The sequence below is a fragment of the Phaethon aethereus genome (genome assembly GCF_964289735.1).
Source record: "Phaethon aethereus genome assembly, chromosome: 2".
NCBI lineage: Eukaryota > Metazoa > Chordata > Aves > Phaethontiformes > Phaethontidae > Phaethon > Phaethon aethereus.
The window spans coordinates 18,261,701-18,282,436 of record NC_138582.1 but is presented as its reverse complement, the minus strand read 5'-3'; the positions used below and the strand labels follow the sequence as shown (position 1 = coordinate 18,282,436).

At 38.7% G+C, this 20,736-nt stretch overlaps 1 protein-coding gene across 3 annotated transcripts in view; it reads right to left on the bottom strand.

Moving 5' to 3' along the window:
• The window catches only part of CSMD3 (CUB and Sushi multiple domains 3), a gene marked incomplete at its 5' end in the record, with an annotated part of 769,714 nt that overhangs the window by 598,987 nt on the left and 149,991 nt on the right, over positions 1-20,736 (bottom strand). For all 3 annotated transcript variants that reach the window (XM_081996335.1, XM_081996336.1, XM_081996337.1), the window contains one exon: positions 14,508-14,702. In XM_081996335.1, coding sequence (XP_081852461.1) covers positions 14,508-14,702 — 195 coding nt within the window. The remainder of the gene's footprint in view (positions 1-14,507; positions 14,703-20,736) is intronic.

Sequence of the window (20,736 nt, the reverse complement as noted above, 5' to 3'; positions counted from 1 at the left end):
TGTTTGGAAGAGCAGACAGTTGACAAGTCACTTTGCTGCATCTTAAATGAAGCTATGCAATTAAACAAGAAAGATGACAATACCCTGGAATTATTGATCTTGCACTATGAGTGACACATAACTACATGTTACATGGAAAGAACTGACTCTCCTAGCAGTTGCATCATCCGGGGATGAGAAAAGAGAACTGTCATGATTGTACTTTGAGCATCCAGAGATCATTCTTTTGCTTTCTCCCTTCAGTGAAGCAGTACTCTTACTCCATTTACTGTACCATTTATGAGTGATAAACCTTAGCTTAGTGAGTGTAAGACATCTTAATTTGATTTTCCCACATTCCTGGGGTGTTAGTGTTTGTTAATGATTACAAAATTTGACCTCAGTCTTTGGTGATCCTAGTAATGATAGAAACTGAACACTTTATAAAATCCTTGGTGTACTGATGATGTCCACATGACTTGGATACATGACAGAAGCCCTTTGAAGTTTCATCCCCAATGAGAGGAAAATTCCCAAAGCAGTTTGTTTATAAAATTATCATTATTTTTATTCATAGATCTCTGCTTTTTCTAATCCTGTTCAGATGAACAAATACATAGAAAACAAATTTCATTATACTTTCAGCTTGACATGAAGTAAGCAGTGCCTCAAACATTTTTACTTGATGGCGAAAGCTGCTGGAGGACTTAATCTCCAAATATTTCTTTTTCTGTCTTTGTATTAAATGAAATAAGAGTAAATAAAGAGTTAAACCACAATGTTATTCCCATAAATGTATGCGCTTTGTTTTTTACTTCATATAGTTAGAAAATTGGAATCTGGCACTGTATTTTTGGCCAGCCTGGAGGTTTATAGATTGCAGTAAATAAACACAGTAATATTCTGGGACTTTGGCCAGATTTCTCTAGAGCTCCTGGAAACCTTTTATTTGTGCCTTACCACAAGTGCTTCACTCCATGGGCAATACAGAAAGATAAAAGCCTTGCCCATCTACCTGGAATTCAACAATTAATCCATTCTAACAAGACCAAAAAAAAAACCAACAAACAAAAACAAAACAAAAAAACCCACAAAACCAGAACTAATCAAGACAAAATTCTTGATTAAAAACGTTATTTAAAACCCCGAATATTATTTTAAAAGTAGAACAAGAATTAAAATAACCCTCATAGACTAACTAGGTGAATAACTGGACACACTAGCACCTCAGAGAGCAGAATAGAGCATGCTGTAACTATGAACTATGTTCAATAAATCACAAAAACACTTATCCACTCTTTGCTAATTGGGGCTCAATACTTCAAAAGAAAGCATGGGTAAATTAAAAAAAATCTAGAGGAAATGAACAAAAATTACTAGTGATCTCAAAAGCAGGACTTGTGAAGTAAGAGTGGATTAAGATTATTATAGTTGAAAAAGAGAAGACTAAAGCTAAACAAGTAAAGTGAAGTTCCAAGAAGAAAATAACTGGATTCTAATGTATGGAGGTACAAAGCTATATACAGGAAAAAAGATAGCATGTTTAAATTTTAGCAAGAATATTCATGTGGAATAAGAGATTAAAACTTTTTTGAATAATATTAAAAATAAAATATGGGCAACCACTTCTTTTGGAAAATAGGAAGTTTTTTAAACGACTATCTGGACAAATACCTACTGGGAATAAATATTGCTGTGAAACATGGGTATGGTTTCTTTAAGATCTGAATCTTTACTGTTTGTGTCCTGCTGTCTTGCCTTTTCAACATATACCAGGAAGGATAAAGTCCCATGAGAACTACTTTCTGTGTGTTAGAGACTTCCTTGAGCTGATTAAAGAACACTTCACACGTTTCCTCACCCTTATCCAGTGGTGTGTAACTCACTCCCAGTGAGTTCTCTGTTCTATTGTTCTCTGATCCTGATCCCCAAGCTCTCAACCAGCCCATTCTGCACACCCAACAGAAGATCCATACATCCAAGCTGCTCCTTCACACAGTGGCCACAACAACATCTCTTTTGTCTTTCTCTTCTGAGGAGTTTGTATCCATCCTTTACCACACTCCAGACATGTGAGCTGTCCCACCATGTCTCAAGAAGAGAAAACTGGGAACTAGCAGACCTCAAAAACAAAGACTATTTTTTTTTCTCATTATACTTTAAAGGGTTTTTAAAAGTTCAAATACATATATACACAAATTTTTTATATACATACTTACAGTGACATTGGGAAAAAGTTATAGAATATATTCAAAATATATAATGTTGGGTGTCCTGGTTTCAGCCAGGATAGAGCTGGTTTTCTTCACAGAAGCCAGTGTGAGACTGTGTTTTGGATTTGGGATGAGAAACTGTTGATAATGTGCTGATGTTTTGGGTTGTTGCTGAGCAGTCAAGGACAGTCCAGCTTCTCGTGCTGGGCTGCCAGTAAGAAGGCTGGGGGTGCACGGGAAGCTGGGAGGGGACACAGCCAGGACAGCTGACCCAGACTGGCCAAAGAGACATTCCCTACCATCCGACGTCATGCCCAGTACATAAACTGGAGTTGGCCGGGGGGCGGAAATCGCTGCTCGGGGACGGGCTGTCGATCACCGGGTGGTGAGTAATTGCTGTATTGGGCCTCACTTGTTCTTGTACATTCCTTTGTTGGTATTATCATTGTTGTTTCCTTCTTTCTTTCTGTCCTATTAAACCGTGTTTATCTCAACCCACGAGGTTTTTTTCCTAATTCTCTCCCCCGTCCCACTGCAGGAGGGGGGAGTGAGCAAGAGGCTGCGTGGTGCTTAGTTGCCAGCTGGGGCTAAACCATGACAGTCCTTTTTGGCACCCAACGTGGGGCTTGAGGCTTGAGATAATAATGGTTGCAGGTCACAATATCAGTTTATTTGATTTGCATGATGCTCTCGTCTTTGTTGTACATGTTAAGGATCGGCGTTGGTTTCTGCAGGCTGCTGTACTCGCCTGCGAGTTTTGTTTTTAGAACACTGACCTTGAGCTTAATGTGGTATCATCTGAACTCTGTACTAAAGCCGTTACTGTATTTTGGCTACTGTCTTGTGGAGACGATTAGCAATTATACTTCTGCCTCTGAAAGGCTTTCTATGGAGGAAATGCAGAGTGGTACCTTTGCTACCCTCTATCATAACGTTTCCTCCTTCATCACAATAATTTTTCTGTATATTGAACACCCTTGGGTAGTTAAAATACCTCTATTGCTACTTCTGGGGAAAATTGTTTCAGTTTTGTCTAAGGTTGGCAAACAATTTAAGAATATCACCCGGAGATCTGCCCCAAGGCTGGATAGTTATGAATGGCAGGGTGTGTGGAACAGCATGGGCAAACGCCTGGGGCGGTGGGCACCTCCAGCATTTTGGAACTTCACTCCCGAACAAGTGCAGAATCCTGATAAACCAGCAGAATATTTGGAAGAAGTATGCTGTCGTCCTGGCAGCTCCAAGGAGACACAAATCATTGCAATGTGCTGGGGCCTGGCCCATGCCTACTGAGCTCTATTTAACACTGTGCAAAGGGGAGAGAGGCTCTCTGGGTCTGACAACAATGTGATGGGCACTGCCAGTACTCCAACCCCTGCAACAGGCACTGTAGCTGCTCAGACTGTTGCAGCTGAACCAGAGAACCAGCCCATGCCAGTATCAGTTGCCCCTGTACAAAAGAAGAAATCTTGGAAGCGGAAGTCAGCTCGTTTAGTAAGGGATGAGGAAGATTCTGCTAAGAAGGAGGCAGAGGAAGCGAGTGAGGAGGCAGAGTGCTCTGAAGCAGGGCCATCACAAGTACGGAAGAGGGAGGAGAGCGAGTCATTGCTTGAAGAGGAGGAAGAGGAACAACTCATAAAAGAGACGGTAACTACCAAATCTCTATCCTTGAGTGAATTGAGAGATATGTGAAAGGATTTCAGCCATCGTCCAGGTGAGCACATTGTCACCTGGCTGCTCCGATGCTGGGATAATGGGGCCAGTAGCCTGGAATTAGAGGATAGGGAAGCCAAGCAGCTGGGATCCCTTTCTAGGGAAGGGGGCATTGACAAAGCAATTGGAAAAGGTGCACGAGTCCTCAGCCTCTGGAGATGACTCCTGTCGGGTGTGAAGGAAAGGTATCCCTTCAAGGAAGATGTTCTATGTCACCCAGGCAAGTGGACCACCATGGAGAAAGGTATCCAGTACCTGAGGGAGCTAACTGTGCTGGAAGTGATTTATGGTGACTTGGACAATGGGCAATCATGCAAAGATCCAGATGAAGTCAATTGCACGCGACCTATGTGGCGGAAGTTTGTACGGAGTGCACCATCATCATATGCCAACTCATTAGCAGTAATGGCCTGGAAGGACGGAAAGAGACCAACGGTGGATGAATTGGCTGGCCAACTCCGGCAATACGAAGAAAGTCTCTCTTCCTCCCTACGGGCCCTCGTCTCTGCTGTAGAGAAACTGTCCCGGGAGTTCTGGCAATTCAAAGAGGATATGCCCTACCCTCCACCCGTACGGACCAGTGTCTCAGCCATTAGGAGTAAGCGCTCTTCTGCTCAAGAGAAAGGATATAGAGGATACACACTGCAAGCCACCTTGTGGTTTCAATTGGTGAATATGGAGAGGACTTGAGGAGGTGGGATGGAAAACTTACCTCGACCCTAGAGGCACGAGTACACGAGCTGCAAGGAAAAACAATTACAAAAGGGGGTTCAGGTTCCTCCAGAAAAATCGTCGCTCCACTTTCCAGTGGGCAGTTCCCCAGAAAGAATAGAAGAGCTGATCTCATCTCTGATCCTCTTGAGGGGACTTCTGATTCCTATTTACAAGAAGTGGGTAACGAGTACTATGAGCAGGACTAGAGGGGCCCTGCCTCCAGCCAGGCGGAGGAGAGGGACAACCAAGTTTATTGGACTGTGTGGATTAGATGACCTGGCACATCAGACCCACAGGAATATAAGGCTTTAGTGGACACCGGTGCACAATGTACCCTGATGCCATCAAGCCATATAGGGGCAGAGCCCATCTGTATTTCTGGAGTGACAGGGGGATCCCAACAGCTGACTGTGCTGGAGGCCGAAGTGAGCCTAACTGGGAATGAGTGGCAGAAGCACCCCATTGTGACCGGCCCAGAGGCTCCGTGCATCCTGGGCATAGACTACTTCAGGAGAGGGTATTTCAAGGACCCAAAAGGGTAGCGGTGGGCTTTTGGTATAGCTGCCTTGGAGACGGAAGAAATTAAACAGCTGTCCACCTTGCCTGGTCTCTCAGAGGTCCCTTCTGTGGTGGGGTTGCTCAGGGTCAAAAGAACAACAGGTGCTGATCGCTACCACAACAGTGCACCGGCGGCAATATCGCACCAACAGAGACTCCCTGATTCCCATCCATGAGCTGATTCGTCAGCTGGAGAGCCAAGGAGTGATCGGCAAGACTCGCTCACCCTTTAACAGCCCCATATGGCCAGTGCGAAAGTCTAATGGAAAGTGGAGACTGACAGTAGACTATCGTGGCCTGAATGAAGTCATGCCGCCACTGAGAGCTGTCGTGCCGGCCATGCTGGAACTTCAATATGAACTGGAGTCAAAGGCAGCCAAGTGGTACGCCACCATTGATATTGCTAACGCTTTTTTCTCAATCCCTTTGGTGGCAGAGTGCAGGCCACAGTTTGCTTTCACTTGGAGGGGTGTCCAATACACCTGGAATCGACTGCCCCAGGGGTGGAAACACAGCCCTACCATTTGCCATGGGCTGATACAGGCTGCACTGGAACAGGGGGAAGCTCCAGAGCATCTGCAATACATTGATGACATCATTGTATGGGGCAACACAGCAGAAGAATTTTTCGAGAAAGGGAAGAAAATAATTCAAATCCTTCTGAAAGCTGGTTTTGCTATAAAACAAAGTAAGGTCAAAAGACCTGCACAAGAGATCCAGTTTTTAGGAATAAAATGGCAAGGTGGACGTTGACAGATCCCAACGGATGTGATCAACAAAATAACAGCTATGTCTCCACCAACTAGCAAAAAAGAAACATAAGCATTTCTGGGCATTGTGGGTTTCTGGAGAATGCATATTCCAAATTACAGTCTGATTGTAAACCCTCTCTATCAAGTGACCTGGAAGAAGAATGATTTTAAATGGAGCCCTGAGCAACAACAAGCCTTCGAACAAATCAAACAGGAGATAGTTCATGCCGTAGCCCTCGGGCCAGTACGGGCAGGACAAGATGTTAAAAATGTGCTCTACACGGCAGCCGGGGAGAATGGCCCTACCTGGACTCTCTGGCAGAAGGCACAAGGAGAGACTCGAGGTCGACCTCTAGGGTTTTGGAGTCGAGGATATAGGGGATCTGAGTCCCACCATACTCCAACTGAAAAGGAGATATTGGCAGCATATGAAGGAGTTCGAGCTGCCCCAGAAGTGGTTGGTACTGAAGCACAGCTCCTCCTGGCACCCCGACTGCCAGTGCTGGGCTGGATGTTCAAAGGGAGGGTCCCCTTTACATATCATGCAACTGATTCTACGTGGAGTAAGTGGGTCGCGCTTATTACACAGCAGGCTCAAATAGGAAACCTTAATCGCCTAGGAATCTTGGAAGTGATCATGGACTGGCCAGAAGGCAAAGATTTTGGAATATCACCAGAAGAGGAGGTGGCGCGTGCTGAAGAGGCTCCACCATATAATGAACTGCCAGAGAATGAAAGGCAATCTGCCCTGTTTACTGATGGGTCCTGTCGTATTGTAGGCAAACATCGAAGGTGGAAAGCTGCTGTATGGAGCCCTATACGACGAATCGCAGAAGCTGCTGAAGGACAAGGTGAATCAAGTCAGTTTGCGGAGGTGAAAGCCATCCAGCTGGCTTTAGATATTGCTGAACGAGAAAAATGGCCAATACTCTATCTCTATACTGACTCATGGATGGTGGCAAATGCTCTATGGGGGTGGCTACAGCAATGGAAGCAGAGCAACTGGCAACGCAGAGGCAAGCCCATCTGGACTGCTGAATTATGGCAAGGTATTGCTGCCCGACTAGAGAATCTAGTCATAAAAGTATGTCATGTAGATGCTCACGTACCCAAGGGTCGGGCCACTGAAGAACATCAAAACAACCATCAGGTGGATCAGGCTGCTAAGATTGAAGTGGCTCAGGTGGATCTGGACTGGCAACATAAGGGTGAATTATTTATAGCTCGGTGGGCCCATGACACCTCAGGCCATCAGGGAAGAGATGCAACATAGAGATGGGCTCAGGATCGAGGGGTGGACCTGACCATGGACGCTATTGCACAGGTTATCCATGAATGTGAAACGTGTGCTGCTATCAAACAAGCCAAGTGGTTAAAGCCCCTCTGGTATGAAGGACGATGGTTGAAATATAAATATGGGGAGGCCTGGCAGATTGACTATATCACACTTCCACAAACTCGCCCAGGCAAGCGCTATGTGCTTACCATGGTGGAAGCAACCACCGGATGGCTGGAAACATACCCTGTGCCCCATGTCACTGCCCGGAACACTATCCTGGGCCTTGAAAAGCAAGTCTTATGGCGACATGGTACCTCCGAAAGAATTGAGTCAGACAATGGGACTCATTTCCGAAACAACCTCATAGACACCTGGGCCAAAGAGCACGGCATTGAGTGGGTGTATCATATCCCCTATCATGCACCAGCTTCCGGAAAAATTGAACGATACAACGGACTGTTAAAGACTACACTGAGAGCAATGGGTGATGGGACATTCAAACATTGGGATAAACATTTAGCAAAAGCCACCTGGTTAGTCAACGCTAGGGGATCTACTAATAGAGCCGGCCCTGCCCAATCAAAACTTTTACGTACTGTAGAAGGGGATAAAGTCCCTGTGGTGCATGTGAGAAATATGCTGGGGAAGACAGTCTGGGTTACTCCTGCCTCAGGCAAAGGCAAACCCGTTCGCAGGATTGCCTTTGCCCAGGGACCTGGGTGCACTTGGTGGGTAATGCAGAAGGATGGGGAAGTCTGATGTATACCTCAAGGAGACTTGATTTTGGGTGAAAACAGTCAATAATTTGAATTGTATTATGCTAATTGTTACACAATACAGTATGACATTACTATATTTTTTTGTTAAAAAAGTTTCCATGTTGAACTTGCTTTCTAATAATCGCTAATGGTTTGGGTTTTTTTAAAGTATCATCACTACTACAGTAGCACATCATTTTCACAGTTGAGCACAATGGGTACTTCCAGTTCTCCACCCATTATGAGAACTTAGTTATGTGACCATCATTATCTTACATGAAGACAGGTTTTGGACATGAATTTAATGTATTAAAACCAATTGTCACTCTCATGAATAATGTTTGGTTAAGGAATGCATAGTGTGTTAGATCGTTATTGTTGCTTGTATATTTCAAGTGAGTTCCATTTAACAGACACTATATATATTAATCATGTTAATATCGTTATTATTATCACAGTAAAACTAATATATTTTAGTGTAAGTGTTAAGAATGGAAGTTAATTCTAATATAATAAATTTTTATATTTCTCTACCAATTTCCTGGTTCACAACACATCAATAATGACTTAGAGTAATTTCAAATAATGCAGTGAAGTTTCACCACTTTTTGAAGAATCCATAGATCTGATTACATGTTAAAATTCATGCGGAGATTTCCTATTCTTCAGGCTCAGACATACTTGTTTGCTTAAGAACACTGTGTATTTATGTGAAATGACCCTGATAATGAGAACTAGATACTATCCTGAGAATAACACTAATGAGAAAAAACAAATATGGTAGGATATACTAGAGAGCAATTTCAATGCTTTTCATAGAGGAAAAAGTTTGGTTCTATTTTTCTTAAAAAATACACATTTTACAGATAACTAAAACAAAGATCTCACAAAGTTCTTTTATTGCAAAAATTCAAAGCAACAAAAGTCAATGTAACTTTCTTGATTAAAAAAGTCATGCAGGGTATTATTTTACAGAGCTTCTGGTCCCCACTTGAAAGCACACAGAATTCTACGTGAAAACACACAACAGCTATATTATACATGTTGCAGGGGACCTACAGAATTCTCAGGTTTGGAATTTAGTAACAACTTCTTTAGTCTTTTATTTGTCATGAAAAAATATGGAAAAATAACTCAATATCCTCCCAGGTAAATAATCAAAAAACCAGAAATGTATTTTGTCCATGTAAAAAAGCACCTATAGTCAGTGGATTGTGCACTGCTGTGTAATGTAATTGTACACATTGTAATGTAATGTAATGAACTTGTAAAATGCCTGTAAATCTAAACAAGTGGAAAAACAAAGCTTCTTGTTAAAAATATGAACAGAAGTTTTACAGTGACAAATATTTAGTAGCTATATGTATAGGCAATGGTGAAAATATTTTAAAAGAACTTCTAAGAATACAAATAAAACTATATCCTCCTTTTGAAATTTCTGAATTTAAAAAAACCCAACAGTTTTAGGATGATATTTACAACATCCATTTTACCCTGGAATAGGAAAAGCTTTATAAAATATACAAATCAGAATACTTCCTTGATTATGAAAGTGTCTAATTATTATAACCTTTATAAATGACAATATTATATATAAATGTAACCTTATCTATTAACCTCAGTAAATTATTCCTAGCTTGCTGCATTATGGATAAACTGTAAGCTGCAACGCTATCTCAGGAATAGGTGATATGATAAAGCTGCTGTCATGTTTCAGTGTTGAAAATAACCTCATCAAAATTAATTTGTCAGGGAAGAAGACTTTATTTAAAAACTAGTCATGGGCTGTGCACAGTATAATTGACTACAACATGATAAATTCAATTTAGTTTTCTTTTAATTAATGTATTTTTGCACTTCTAGTAAATCTAATAAAAATTACAGTATTTTAATGAATATCAGAATGTGCAAATGACAGGTGAAAAACTTTGTGCATTCTAACTATGTTCACCGAGAAACAGCATATGAAATAAAGCAATTGTTAAGCATGTATGTGCACTGATTTTGCAATACAAACCTATGGAGATTACTAAATAAAAAGGAAACCATTTGAGAAATAACTCTTTTCTTCATGAATAAAATTCAGCCCAAAAATGTGTAATTTAAAAAAAAAATACAAATTTCAGTGTTATGCATCAAATTTAAACCAGAAGCATCTAATAGTGTCTCATGTATGGAAGCTTGTGGCAATACGAAGCACTATGGATTCCAATGAAATTCCCCTCACTGAGAAACCATTCTGTAAGAATTACTTTGCTAAAACATAGGTATGACCTCCTCCTGATGTCTTCATTCAAAGTGAAGGCAGTATAAAAGGAATGATCTAAAAAAAAATTACTCCCCAAATTTATTTGTTCTGAATTATAAGGGGCAGATGACAATGACATTTAGAAACAGATGATCTAAAGACATCTGTGAGCTTAACTCCGCTGGCGTCTAAGCATGCTGTAAGTTCAGAGCTTTATTCAGTTTACTTTCTATAGGTAAAAACAAACAAACAAAACCCCAGAAATTAATATGGAATAAAGCATATTTTTGTGCTATTCTTTGGGCTTTTTTCTAACAAATAAGACAATGACATTTCCTAGGTCATGGCATTGAAATACTCTGTATGTCATCAATCCAACTAATTATATTAAAATAAACAACTAGTATATCCATGTATGGAAGAGACAATGCCATCTCCCAAAAACCATTAGTCAAGCTGTTTAGTGTTGAAAAAAGTTCTTACATATATACTCTCAAAATTGCACACCACTTCACTTGTTTGTCTCAGGTTCCTGTTTTAGATGTGATAAGGAACAATAAGACATTTATCAGAGGAACTCTTTAAAGATGACTGTTTCATCAAAGAGAGTCTCCACGGTAAACAGAGAGCAAGAGATAAGAAGCTCATTAGTGGGTAATCACTGTTAGCAACCTTCTGCAGAATTCTGTGTGGGATAATTGCATTAGACAAAATTAGGAAAAATTCATTACACCACAAAGCTCTCTGTATTAAATGTAAAGTTAGAAGTTTCTGATATCAAACGTAAACTCATAGAAGAAACTATTGAAAATAATTAGTCCATTTTTTTATCAAACATAGACTAAAAATAGCTTAACAGTAGTTTGGTTCATTAAGTCTTTAAGCCATTATGCCTAATGTTAAAACTTACATCAAGAATCTGTCACATGCCCAGGTTATGTTTCAGTGATTTGTAACCACCATTATGAAAGTTTGTACCTTGTTTTTTTTTATTTTTTATTTGTCAGACTTTTACCCCTTAGATTCTTCACTGTTATTGATTAGAGCACTGTCTTCTCCAAAATTGTTTCCCTTCTGCATGAATACCTGCAGTTAATCAAGTTACTTCTTCATCCTTGTTCACATACAATGAAAAGTTTGAGTTCCTTCAGTCTCTAGACAAAATGACAATTTTGAAACCTAACAGAACTTGTTTCCTCTTTTTCTGAATCCTTTTCAATTTCACACCTCTATTTTGCCCTAGAGAGTGACACTATTAAGATAATGACCTCTCTAATAATGAATAGAAAGAAATATGTTTTTCAAATTCCTATGTGATAGTGTCCTGGTTTCAGCTGGGATAGAGTTAATTTTCTTCTAGATGCTAGTGTGACACTATGTTTTTGATTTAGGATGAGAAAATGTTGATAACATGCTGATGTTTTGAGTTGTTGCTAGGCAGTCAAGGACTGTTCAGCTTTTCATGCTGGCCTGCCAGCGAGAAGGCTGGGGGGGTGTGGGAAGCTTGGAGGGGACACAGCCAGGACAGCTGACCCAGGCTGGGCAATGAGATACTCCCTACCATATGACATCATGCTGAGTATATAAAGCTGGGATGAATAAGAAGGAAGGTTTGGAGGGGCATTTGGAGTGATGGAATCTGTCTTCCCAGGAAACCATTAAGTGTGATGGAGCCCTGCTTCCCTGGAGATGGCTGAACACCTGCCTGCCCATGGGGAGCAGTGAATGAATTCCTTGTTTTGCTTTGCTTGCCTGTGTGGCTTTTGTTTTACCTTTTAAAACTGTATCTCAAACCATGAGTTTTCTCATTTTACTCTTTTAATTCTCTCCCCTGTCCCACCATGGGGGAGTGGGCGAGTGGCTGCGTGGTGCTTAGTTGCTGGCTGGATTTAAACCATGACAGATAGTCTTCTGCTTACACACTAGTTATGTTTAACCACAGAACTACTTTGGGAGCTTATCATTCCAATTCAAATTTACACTGTGTATTTTCACATCCCCTTGGAACAAAACCAAAATCTATCCAAAGTTCTACTGGAAAACATTGTATCAAAAGAAAGCTTATGTAACAATGTGACTGTGATGACTGACTGGCAAGTGGAAGCATCAGGTTCAAGTCTCTTGTCTTCCTCATTTAACAGCACAATTTTTTATGACAATTCATTTGAAAATTTGCAGATCAAGAATTTGAATAGTGGTCTACAGTGAAGTCCATTAGCCTTTTACTTAGTGACAAATGTTTTGTGCAAGCTGATATATTCGCAGTAATTTTTTTTATGATCATCTCTATAAATAAAATTTGGATTTATGCCTTGATTGTGTATCTTCTTCATTATTAGATAGCATTTTTCTGAGAAGTAGGAGGGGAAGATTTGGGTGCTATAAATAATTTTACTAGAAAATAGTATTATTAGTAATAACTTTGTATTTTCTTCAAGACCATGGATAAACATATTAAATAGATCTACACCAAGAATAGGAAACAATAGAATGGTGTTTCCAATGATGCACACTTCCCTTATATAATTACTTTTTTTGTGGTACTAGTTAACCAGGATTTAATCCAGCTGAACTTTTTTTTTTTAAAATCACCAATTTATCAGAATGCTAAATTCAGTTGGAATGTTTTTGTAGCTGCTGCAAGACTGCATCAATTTGTTTAGACAAATAGGAATGTTGCATTCTGTAAAGTTAATGTGAATCCAGAAAAGGATCTCAAGTTTTCCTGGCACAACAATGTTTCATCAAAACACTATCTTTATTGGATTTGGTTGTGTATATTAGTGATAGTTTCTCCATTTTATCAGCTTAGCTCCTTTGATTATTCTGCAAAATTTATTTCTCTCTAATTGTCTCAAAAAATAAGATTTACCCATAAAACAAGATTCCCTACTGGTGCTATATTGCTAATGTGAGGAGGGAAAAAGAATTTGACCTACTATATTTGCTAGAATACAAGGGATAACCTATACAGAAATCTTAAGATACCAAATCTAACTGAGAATGAGGGGAAATCCTTCTAACTCAGTTGTTTTGATAGTTTCAAACGTCTATTTTCTCAATATCCAAGTTAATACTTAACAAAAAGTCAGTCCTTAGGAAGTATTAATAGATCTTAATTTTACATTCCCATAGCTGTAAACATGTTGAACACAGACATTTATACCCTAAGTTTCTAGTTCTTATTTCATTACATAAATTTTAAAATAAATGAGAACTATAATTTTAATAGGATATTGACTTAAAAATTAGTAGGTGCATATGCTGAGATATATCATATATAGTCCACCCTCAGCAAGTTTGCAGATGACACTAAGCTGAGTGGTGAGGTTGAGATGCCTGAGGGATGGGATGCCATCCAGAGGGACCTGGACAAGCTCAAGGAATGGGCCCATGTGAATCCCTTGAGGTTCAACAAAGCCAAGTGCAGGACTGCTTGATGGAAATCTTGGTATCAATACAGGCTGGGGTATAACGGGATTGAGAGCAGCCCTGCTGAGAAGGACTTGGGGGTACTGCAGCATGAAAAGCTGGACATGAAGTGGCAATGTGTGCTCACAGCCCAGAAGGCCAACCATCTCCTGGGCTGCATCAAAAGAAGCATGATAAGCAGTTTGAGGGAGGTGATTGTGCCCCTCTACTCTGCTCTGGTGAGACCCCACCTGGAGTCCTCCATCTCTGGAGCCCTCAGCACAGGAAAGACGCGGACCTGTTGGAGCAGGTCCAGAGGAGGGCCAGAGAAATGATCAGAGGGATGAACACCTCTCCTATGAGGATAGGCTGAGAGAGTTGGGATTGTTCAGCCTGGAGAAGAGAAGGGTCCAGAGAGACCTTCTTGCAGGCTGCCAGTACTTCAAGAGGGCTTTTGAGAAAGATGGGGACAGAGTTGTTGGTAGGGCCTGTTGCAACAGGACATGGTAATGGTTTTAAACTAAAAGAGGTTAGATTCAGAGTAGATATAAGGAAGAAATTTTTCACAGTGAGGGTTGCCCAGAGAGGTTGTAGATGCCTCATCTCTGGAAACATTCCAGGTCAGGTTGGACGGGGCTCTGATCTAGTTGCAGACGTTCCTGCTCATTGCAGGGGATTTGGACTGGATGACCTTTAAAGGTCCCTTCTAACCCAACCATATGATTCTATGATATATGTGAGAAAGAGATCAAAATGTTCAAAAAGGCTTTTCTTTCTTTAATTACAATCTAAAAGTTACTAGTTAAAACAGAGATTTAAAGTTGTTCATACTAATAAATATTATGTACACATTCGAGAACACTGTTGTAACATTTCTCTTACCTCTACAGATAGGAACGGGGAAGTCCCACAATGCTGTATTCACAGAGTTAGCTATGCAAGTAAGCTGAGGGTGGCCATCCAAAATATATCCAGTTACACAGCTGTATCGGATTTTGTCTCCAACATCAAATCTTGTCCCGTACAAGATACCCTTTGGTGGAACTCCTGGATTGCCACAGGAACTACTCTGCAATTCTGGAGAAGACATGTTTTTTATCACTTATAAAGTTTTTGTAAATCAATACTGCATTTTGCTGAAGAATACAGAACACATATATTATGTTAACTTTGGGCAGATAGTGTGTTTTCATGGATATTATACATCTCTTAACACTGAAAGATAATAGTGATTTAGTCTATTAAGTATCTGCTCACATATCCAAAGATGGACTATTACACAAAAATGAGCACGAGGTTTTCCTTTTTCTCCAGCCTTAGTTATATTCATACATTTTTCTTAATTGATAGCAAAGAACTCATTACATATGAAGAAGAAACAAAGGAATTTGATATATTTTTGACTCAAGTTATACAAATGTAAAACAATAAACAAAACTGTAATACAGACATAAAAGAACATCAGATTTGAATCAACCACAATTTGGAAGGATAAATAAAATTTATTCTCAAGACAGAATGGGTGAGAAGGTTTTAACAAACATAAACCTGAGCATGATCAGGAAGTTGTTGAATGATTTAATAGATTTTAGTTAATGAGGTAAAAGTGATGAGATACTTTTGGTAACATTTCTGAGCAAAAGATAGGTTAATTTAAAGATATGGAATACCATAGATCTGAGTGACTTCTACTCTAATGCAGAGCTTTAAACCACAGTTACTTAAAGGAAGAATCTAGCATAATACCTATTTATGCTAGATACGCTATACATATATATGATATATATAAAATATATGCTAACAATGTGTTTATCTGCATGACTTGCTGTACCAGATATTTTGATGTGAGTATGTTAAGTACGCAGATTAGTTGCTGATGCTGTGCTGCTATTACTTTCTTTCTCTTACATGTTAGTCTGTGGAACTGGATTTGACTTTCATTGCCTTGCACAAGGACACAATATAGAAGTAAGAAGATATCCTGTCTCATCTTGGTCACTTCAAAGCTCATCTAAATGGTTGATATTCTTACTACTGCTTTATCAAGCTAAATGTTCTGTCTTCCAACAAAACTCCCCTGTCCTCCAATATGCTTGCAAGCCTTAGAAAGAAGGCAATGCTTCAGTTGACTCCTGCATATTTGGTCAAATGGATTTCTCTTAAGTCTTTTAAAGGTTTTCAAGGCTACCCCAGTTATTGTGTATCATCATAGCATGTCAAAATAGAGGTAAGAATATAATCCTGTGGTTATTGGTTATCTTATGTATTATATCATACTACCTCGAAAACTCTGCCTGTACACAGTTGTTTTATTTTCAGCGTCTCCAAGAAAAGGAAATATTTCAGAGGCCTGTATTTCTTAGTGCTTTGTAAAAAGGTCACATAAAGATACCCTGTCCTTTGAAATGAAGAATAGAAAGTTTAGTGATGCCTTTAACAGTCACTGCCTAAATTGCTTGCTTTACTCTTACTGCTGTACCATCAAGAATTACCCACAGAAAGCAATATATTCTTCTGAAATTATATTATATTTTAAAGCACTAATTAAAAATCACCCTCCTTCTAAAATAAAACTCATTTTCCATTTGCAGTATTATATGACTTGTCTAAAAAGAATACTTGGCATTTTCCATTAACTTTTTAATATTAAGAAAGTGGCTAGTGAGTTTAATAATTCTAACCCTTCAAGTCATTTTGTTCCTGATTCTAGAAACTGGAAAATATATTTTACAATTTAAAATATATTAGTTTCTTCTGTGAGTATTTTAATTTTGAACATATATAAAGTACATTATTTGGGGGTGAGATGTAATTCACAAACTGCATTAGTCTTCTTTGATAGGTAGTATCTATTTTCAAACTGAATGTGACACCGGAGTACAAACTCCCTGCCATTTAAAGCTACAGATTGTTACCTTGAGATTGGCATCTGTCAGGGAACACAGGAATTGCCAAACTAGATTGTAATCTTTGTTCATCTCTGCACAGATTCTTGACTTCAGTGACATTCTGATATTCAGTAATGATATGAAGCGTGGAAAAGTATTTCCTTTTAAATTTGCCACACTGTAATTTGGTTCATGTACTCTGAAAATAAGCATAATTGAATTTTTTACACCATCCTACTTTTTTACATTTTTATTGCGTATTATTGCTCATTTCTTTTTTAAAGCAAGCTGTCCAAATTGTTTCAGTCTCTCTCCAGGTAAGATTTTTTTTTGTCATAGGTTTAATTGTCAGTTATCTCTGAAATCATGTGCATTGTTTGCTTACACAAAACCAAAATGCTTTTTTAAATGAAAACTCTAACTGTAAGCAAAGTACATACAAACTTATTTATCCTTTATGTATTTTACATGATGATAAAACATCAAGATAAAAATACCCTTTAATCTTTTTTAATAAGTTTTTATTTCATTAATTGCTTTTAATGTCAATAGAAATTCTGTTCAAAGACTGTGGGTAAAATATGCCTCAGAGAGTTCGACATAGCAAGAATGGTCACACTCCTTTAAAGAGAGCTTAATTAGCAGAAGTTCAGACACTTCTAAATACTAATTAATAAACTGTTCAAATTAAAGCACATTAAATATAATTTCTTTGTGACAATGCTTTCAAAAACAAAGCTGGCAAAAGTTGAGACTCTCTTTTTCCCAGCATTCACTTAAGGAGAAACAAGTTATAACCAGATATGGAAATTTCAAATCTATGTTCATTTTATTCTATTCTATTCTATTCTATTCTATTCTATTCTATTCTATTCTATTCTATTCTATTCTATTCTATTTATAATACAAATTTTTTTCTTTTATGTTATTTATAAAATCAAGAATAACACCTGTCCTCCCTAAACTATTTAAGCATGAAATCTATCATTTAGTATCCAAATATCCAGAAAGACTATTTGCAAATATTCCAGTAAAAAATGCCTTTGTCATATCACTGCATTGCATTCAGCTCAGTGGAAATTATTTGTATTTTCTCTGTTGAAGATTAATGTTCTTGACACACTAAATCTGATAATAGAAATTTAGGAACATAAAGAATTTTGCATTTTTTAAAGGATTGATCCTTATCTTTATCACAGTTTTTGTTCACAGCTATTACAATTCATTATGATCCCATTTTTCCCAGCCTAAAGTGAGAAACGCTGCCAATATCAAATGTATATATTCATGAGTGCTCACACATTGAAAAACCTGTGAAATAGATATAGGAAATAGAGCCTAATATTTGTTTCATTTATTACTTTTGAAATTGAATACTCCTGGTATCCCTACAGTGCCAGTTTGGATATCTTCCTTTACTACTGCATGGCACTAGTCCTAGACTGCTTGTTCACTCATGTCTACTATTCCAAACAGTAATTCCTCTGTCAGACAAACCTGAGTATGGTCCAGGGTATATGCCATTCTAGGGACCACTCCAGTTGTCTTTTGGGCAAGGACTTGGTGTAATTGGAAATACTAGAACATGATTGTACACAGATATTCCTTGGAAAAGCAATGCATATGTAGTTTGCCTTATTGACAAGTAAGAATGCTTTAGTATTGAAGACTCAAGATTGATTTCAGAAGTGCTGTATGTAATATGTATGTGGATATAGAGAGTGCTATAGATTCCAAGGGTCCGAAATATTTCAAGGGCCCCTCACTACAAGAAGGATGTTGAGGTGCTGGAGTGTGTCCAGAGAAGGGCAACAAAGTTGGTGAGGGGGCTGGAGCACAAGTCTTATGAGGAGCGGCTGAGGGAACTGGGGTTGTTCAGTCTGGAGAAGGGGAGGCTGAGGGGAGACCTTACCGCTCTCTACAACTACCTGAAAGGGGGTTGTGGTGAGGTGGGTGTTGGTCTCTTCTCCCAAGTAACTAGTGATAGGACAAGAGGAAATGGCCTCAAGTTGTGCCAGGGGAGGTTTAGATTGGGTATTAGGAAAAATTTCTTCACTGAGAGGGTGGTCAGGCATTGGAACAGACTGCCCAGGGAGGTGGTGGAGTCGCCATCTCTGGAAGTGTTCAAAAAATGTGTGGATGTGGCACTTCAGGACATCGTTTAGGGAACATGGTGGTGCTGGATTAATGGTTGGACTTGGTGATCTTGAAGGTCCTTTCCAACCTAGTGATTCTGTGATTCTGTGATTCTGTGGTTAGGAAAGGTGATAGATTTTTAATAATATGAAGTAGCCTGAAATTCGGTTGTCCAGAATTCACCTATATCCAATCTTGTAATGGTTTATTTGTTGTATACTTGTAATGGTTTATAGTTGCACGTAGTTTTCCAAAGGTTTTATAAACTATAAAAGTGACGTAGATACATAGTTTCTACCTCATAATATTTTTCTTTCTTTGTCAACATGTAGATTTTGCTTACTTTCTTTTCTGTCCTGTCCTCATTTACATTGCTCTGAATGTATGAGTAAGCATGGTCTAAATTTAGATCTAAAAGGGAGTAGAATTAACTGATTAGTATAGAAATACCATTGTCTTCTTATGTGCATATTGAAATATACACATACACATATATATACATATACATATACATATACATATACATATACATATACATATACATATACATATACATATACATATACATATACATATACATATACATATACATATACATCTGTCCCACCTGAGTTTACAGAGTGAAGGAAACCACAAGAAAAATTTGGAATAGGCAGTATCAGTTCAGTGAAGGAAAAAATGAAAATCTTAATATCTAAGTGGCAATTTAACTACACAATATCTATGGTTCAGAGAGCAAAGAAAGAGATACTGTAAATGAATGCTTTGACAGATCTACCATGAGTAATACAGATATATTAAAACAGTGATTAAATGAAAAAAATCCCCTACTCATAAATCCAGGACTCTCTGTGTAGTAATTCAACAATAAAACTGGTTATTTGTTGATCCTAATCAGAATGAAGAGTCACTATTCTGAAATTCATATTTTTTTGCAGCAGTAATAGAAATACCAGTTTTTCTGACAACCAAATCATCTCTGAAGGGTTTTTTTTTTGCTTTCTGTGTTTTATGTGGGTCAATCAGACTGTCATATTCTAGTATTTATAAAAATCCAGGAAAAACAAAGTTTGAGAAAGATTTATTTTTCCCCCTAAATAAAAACAAGGTAAAACTTGTTCTTTCTTCTCCTGTTCTTAACTGCTCTTTCTTGATAAATAAATATCTTTGCAATAGTAACCTCACTGAGGGTCTCTACTGTTCACTAAAGCTAATTACATTGCATAGTTTCTTACCTATTTTTTAATGAATGACAAAATTTTGGTCCTTTCTTCCCTTTTAAAATTATTTTAATGCCAAAAATTACAGAGGAACTTGATTATCTGAAGTAAAGCCACTGGTTAGTATAAGGGTGTCTTTTAAAACTGTGTCCTGAGGGAACTTTAAATGTAGGTTTTTATACTGAGATTGATTTTGGTTCTAAGTACATTGAAACAATCACTGCATTTGCCACCTTTGCAAGTAATACAAGAATGTTTCTATTTGTTTATAACTGTCCTGGTTTCAGCTGGGATAGAGTTAATTTTCATCATAGAAGATAATATGATGTTGTGTTTGGGATTTGGGATGAAAATAATGTTGATAACATGCTGATGTTTTTAGCTGTTGCTAAGCAGTCAAGGACTGTCCAGCTTCTCATGTTGGCCTGCCAGCGAGAAGGCTGGGGGTGCAGAGGAAACTGGGAAGCTGGGAGGGGACACAGCCAAAGACAAACTGGCCAAAGAGATATTCCATACCATATGACGTCATGCTCAGTATACAAAGCTCAGGCGAAGAAGAAGGAAGTGGGGGATGTTCAGAGTTATGCCATTTGTCTTCCCAAGTAATCGTTACATGTGATGGAGCCCTGCTTTCCTGGAGATGGCTGAACACCTGCCTGCCATGGGAATCAGTGAATGCATTCCTCCTTTTGCTTTGCTTGCCTATGTGGCTTTTGCTTTACCTATTAAATTGTCTTTGTCTCAGTCCATGAGTTTTCTCACTTCCATCCCTCCAATTCTCTCCCCCATCCCACTGAGGAGGCGTGAGCAAGCAGCTGTGTGGCGTGTAGTTGCTGGCTGGGGTTAAACCATGACAAGCATTAAAGT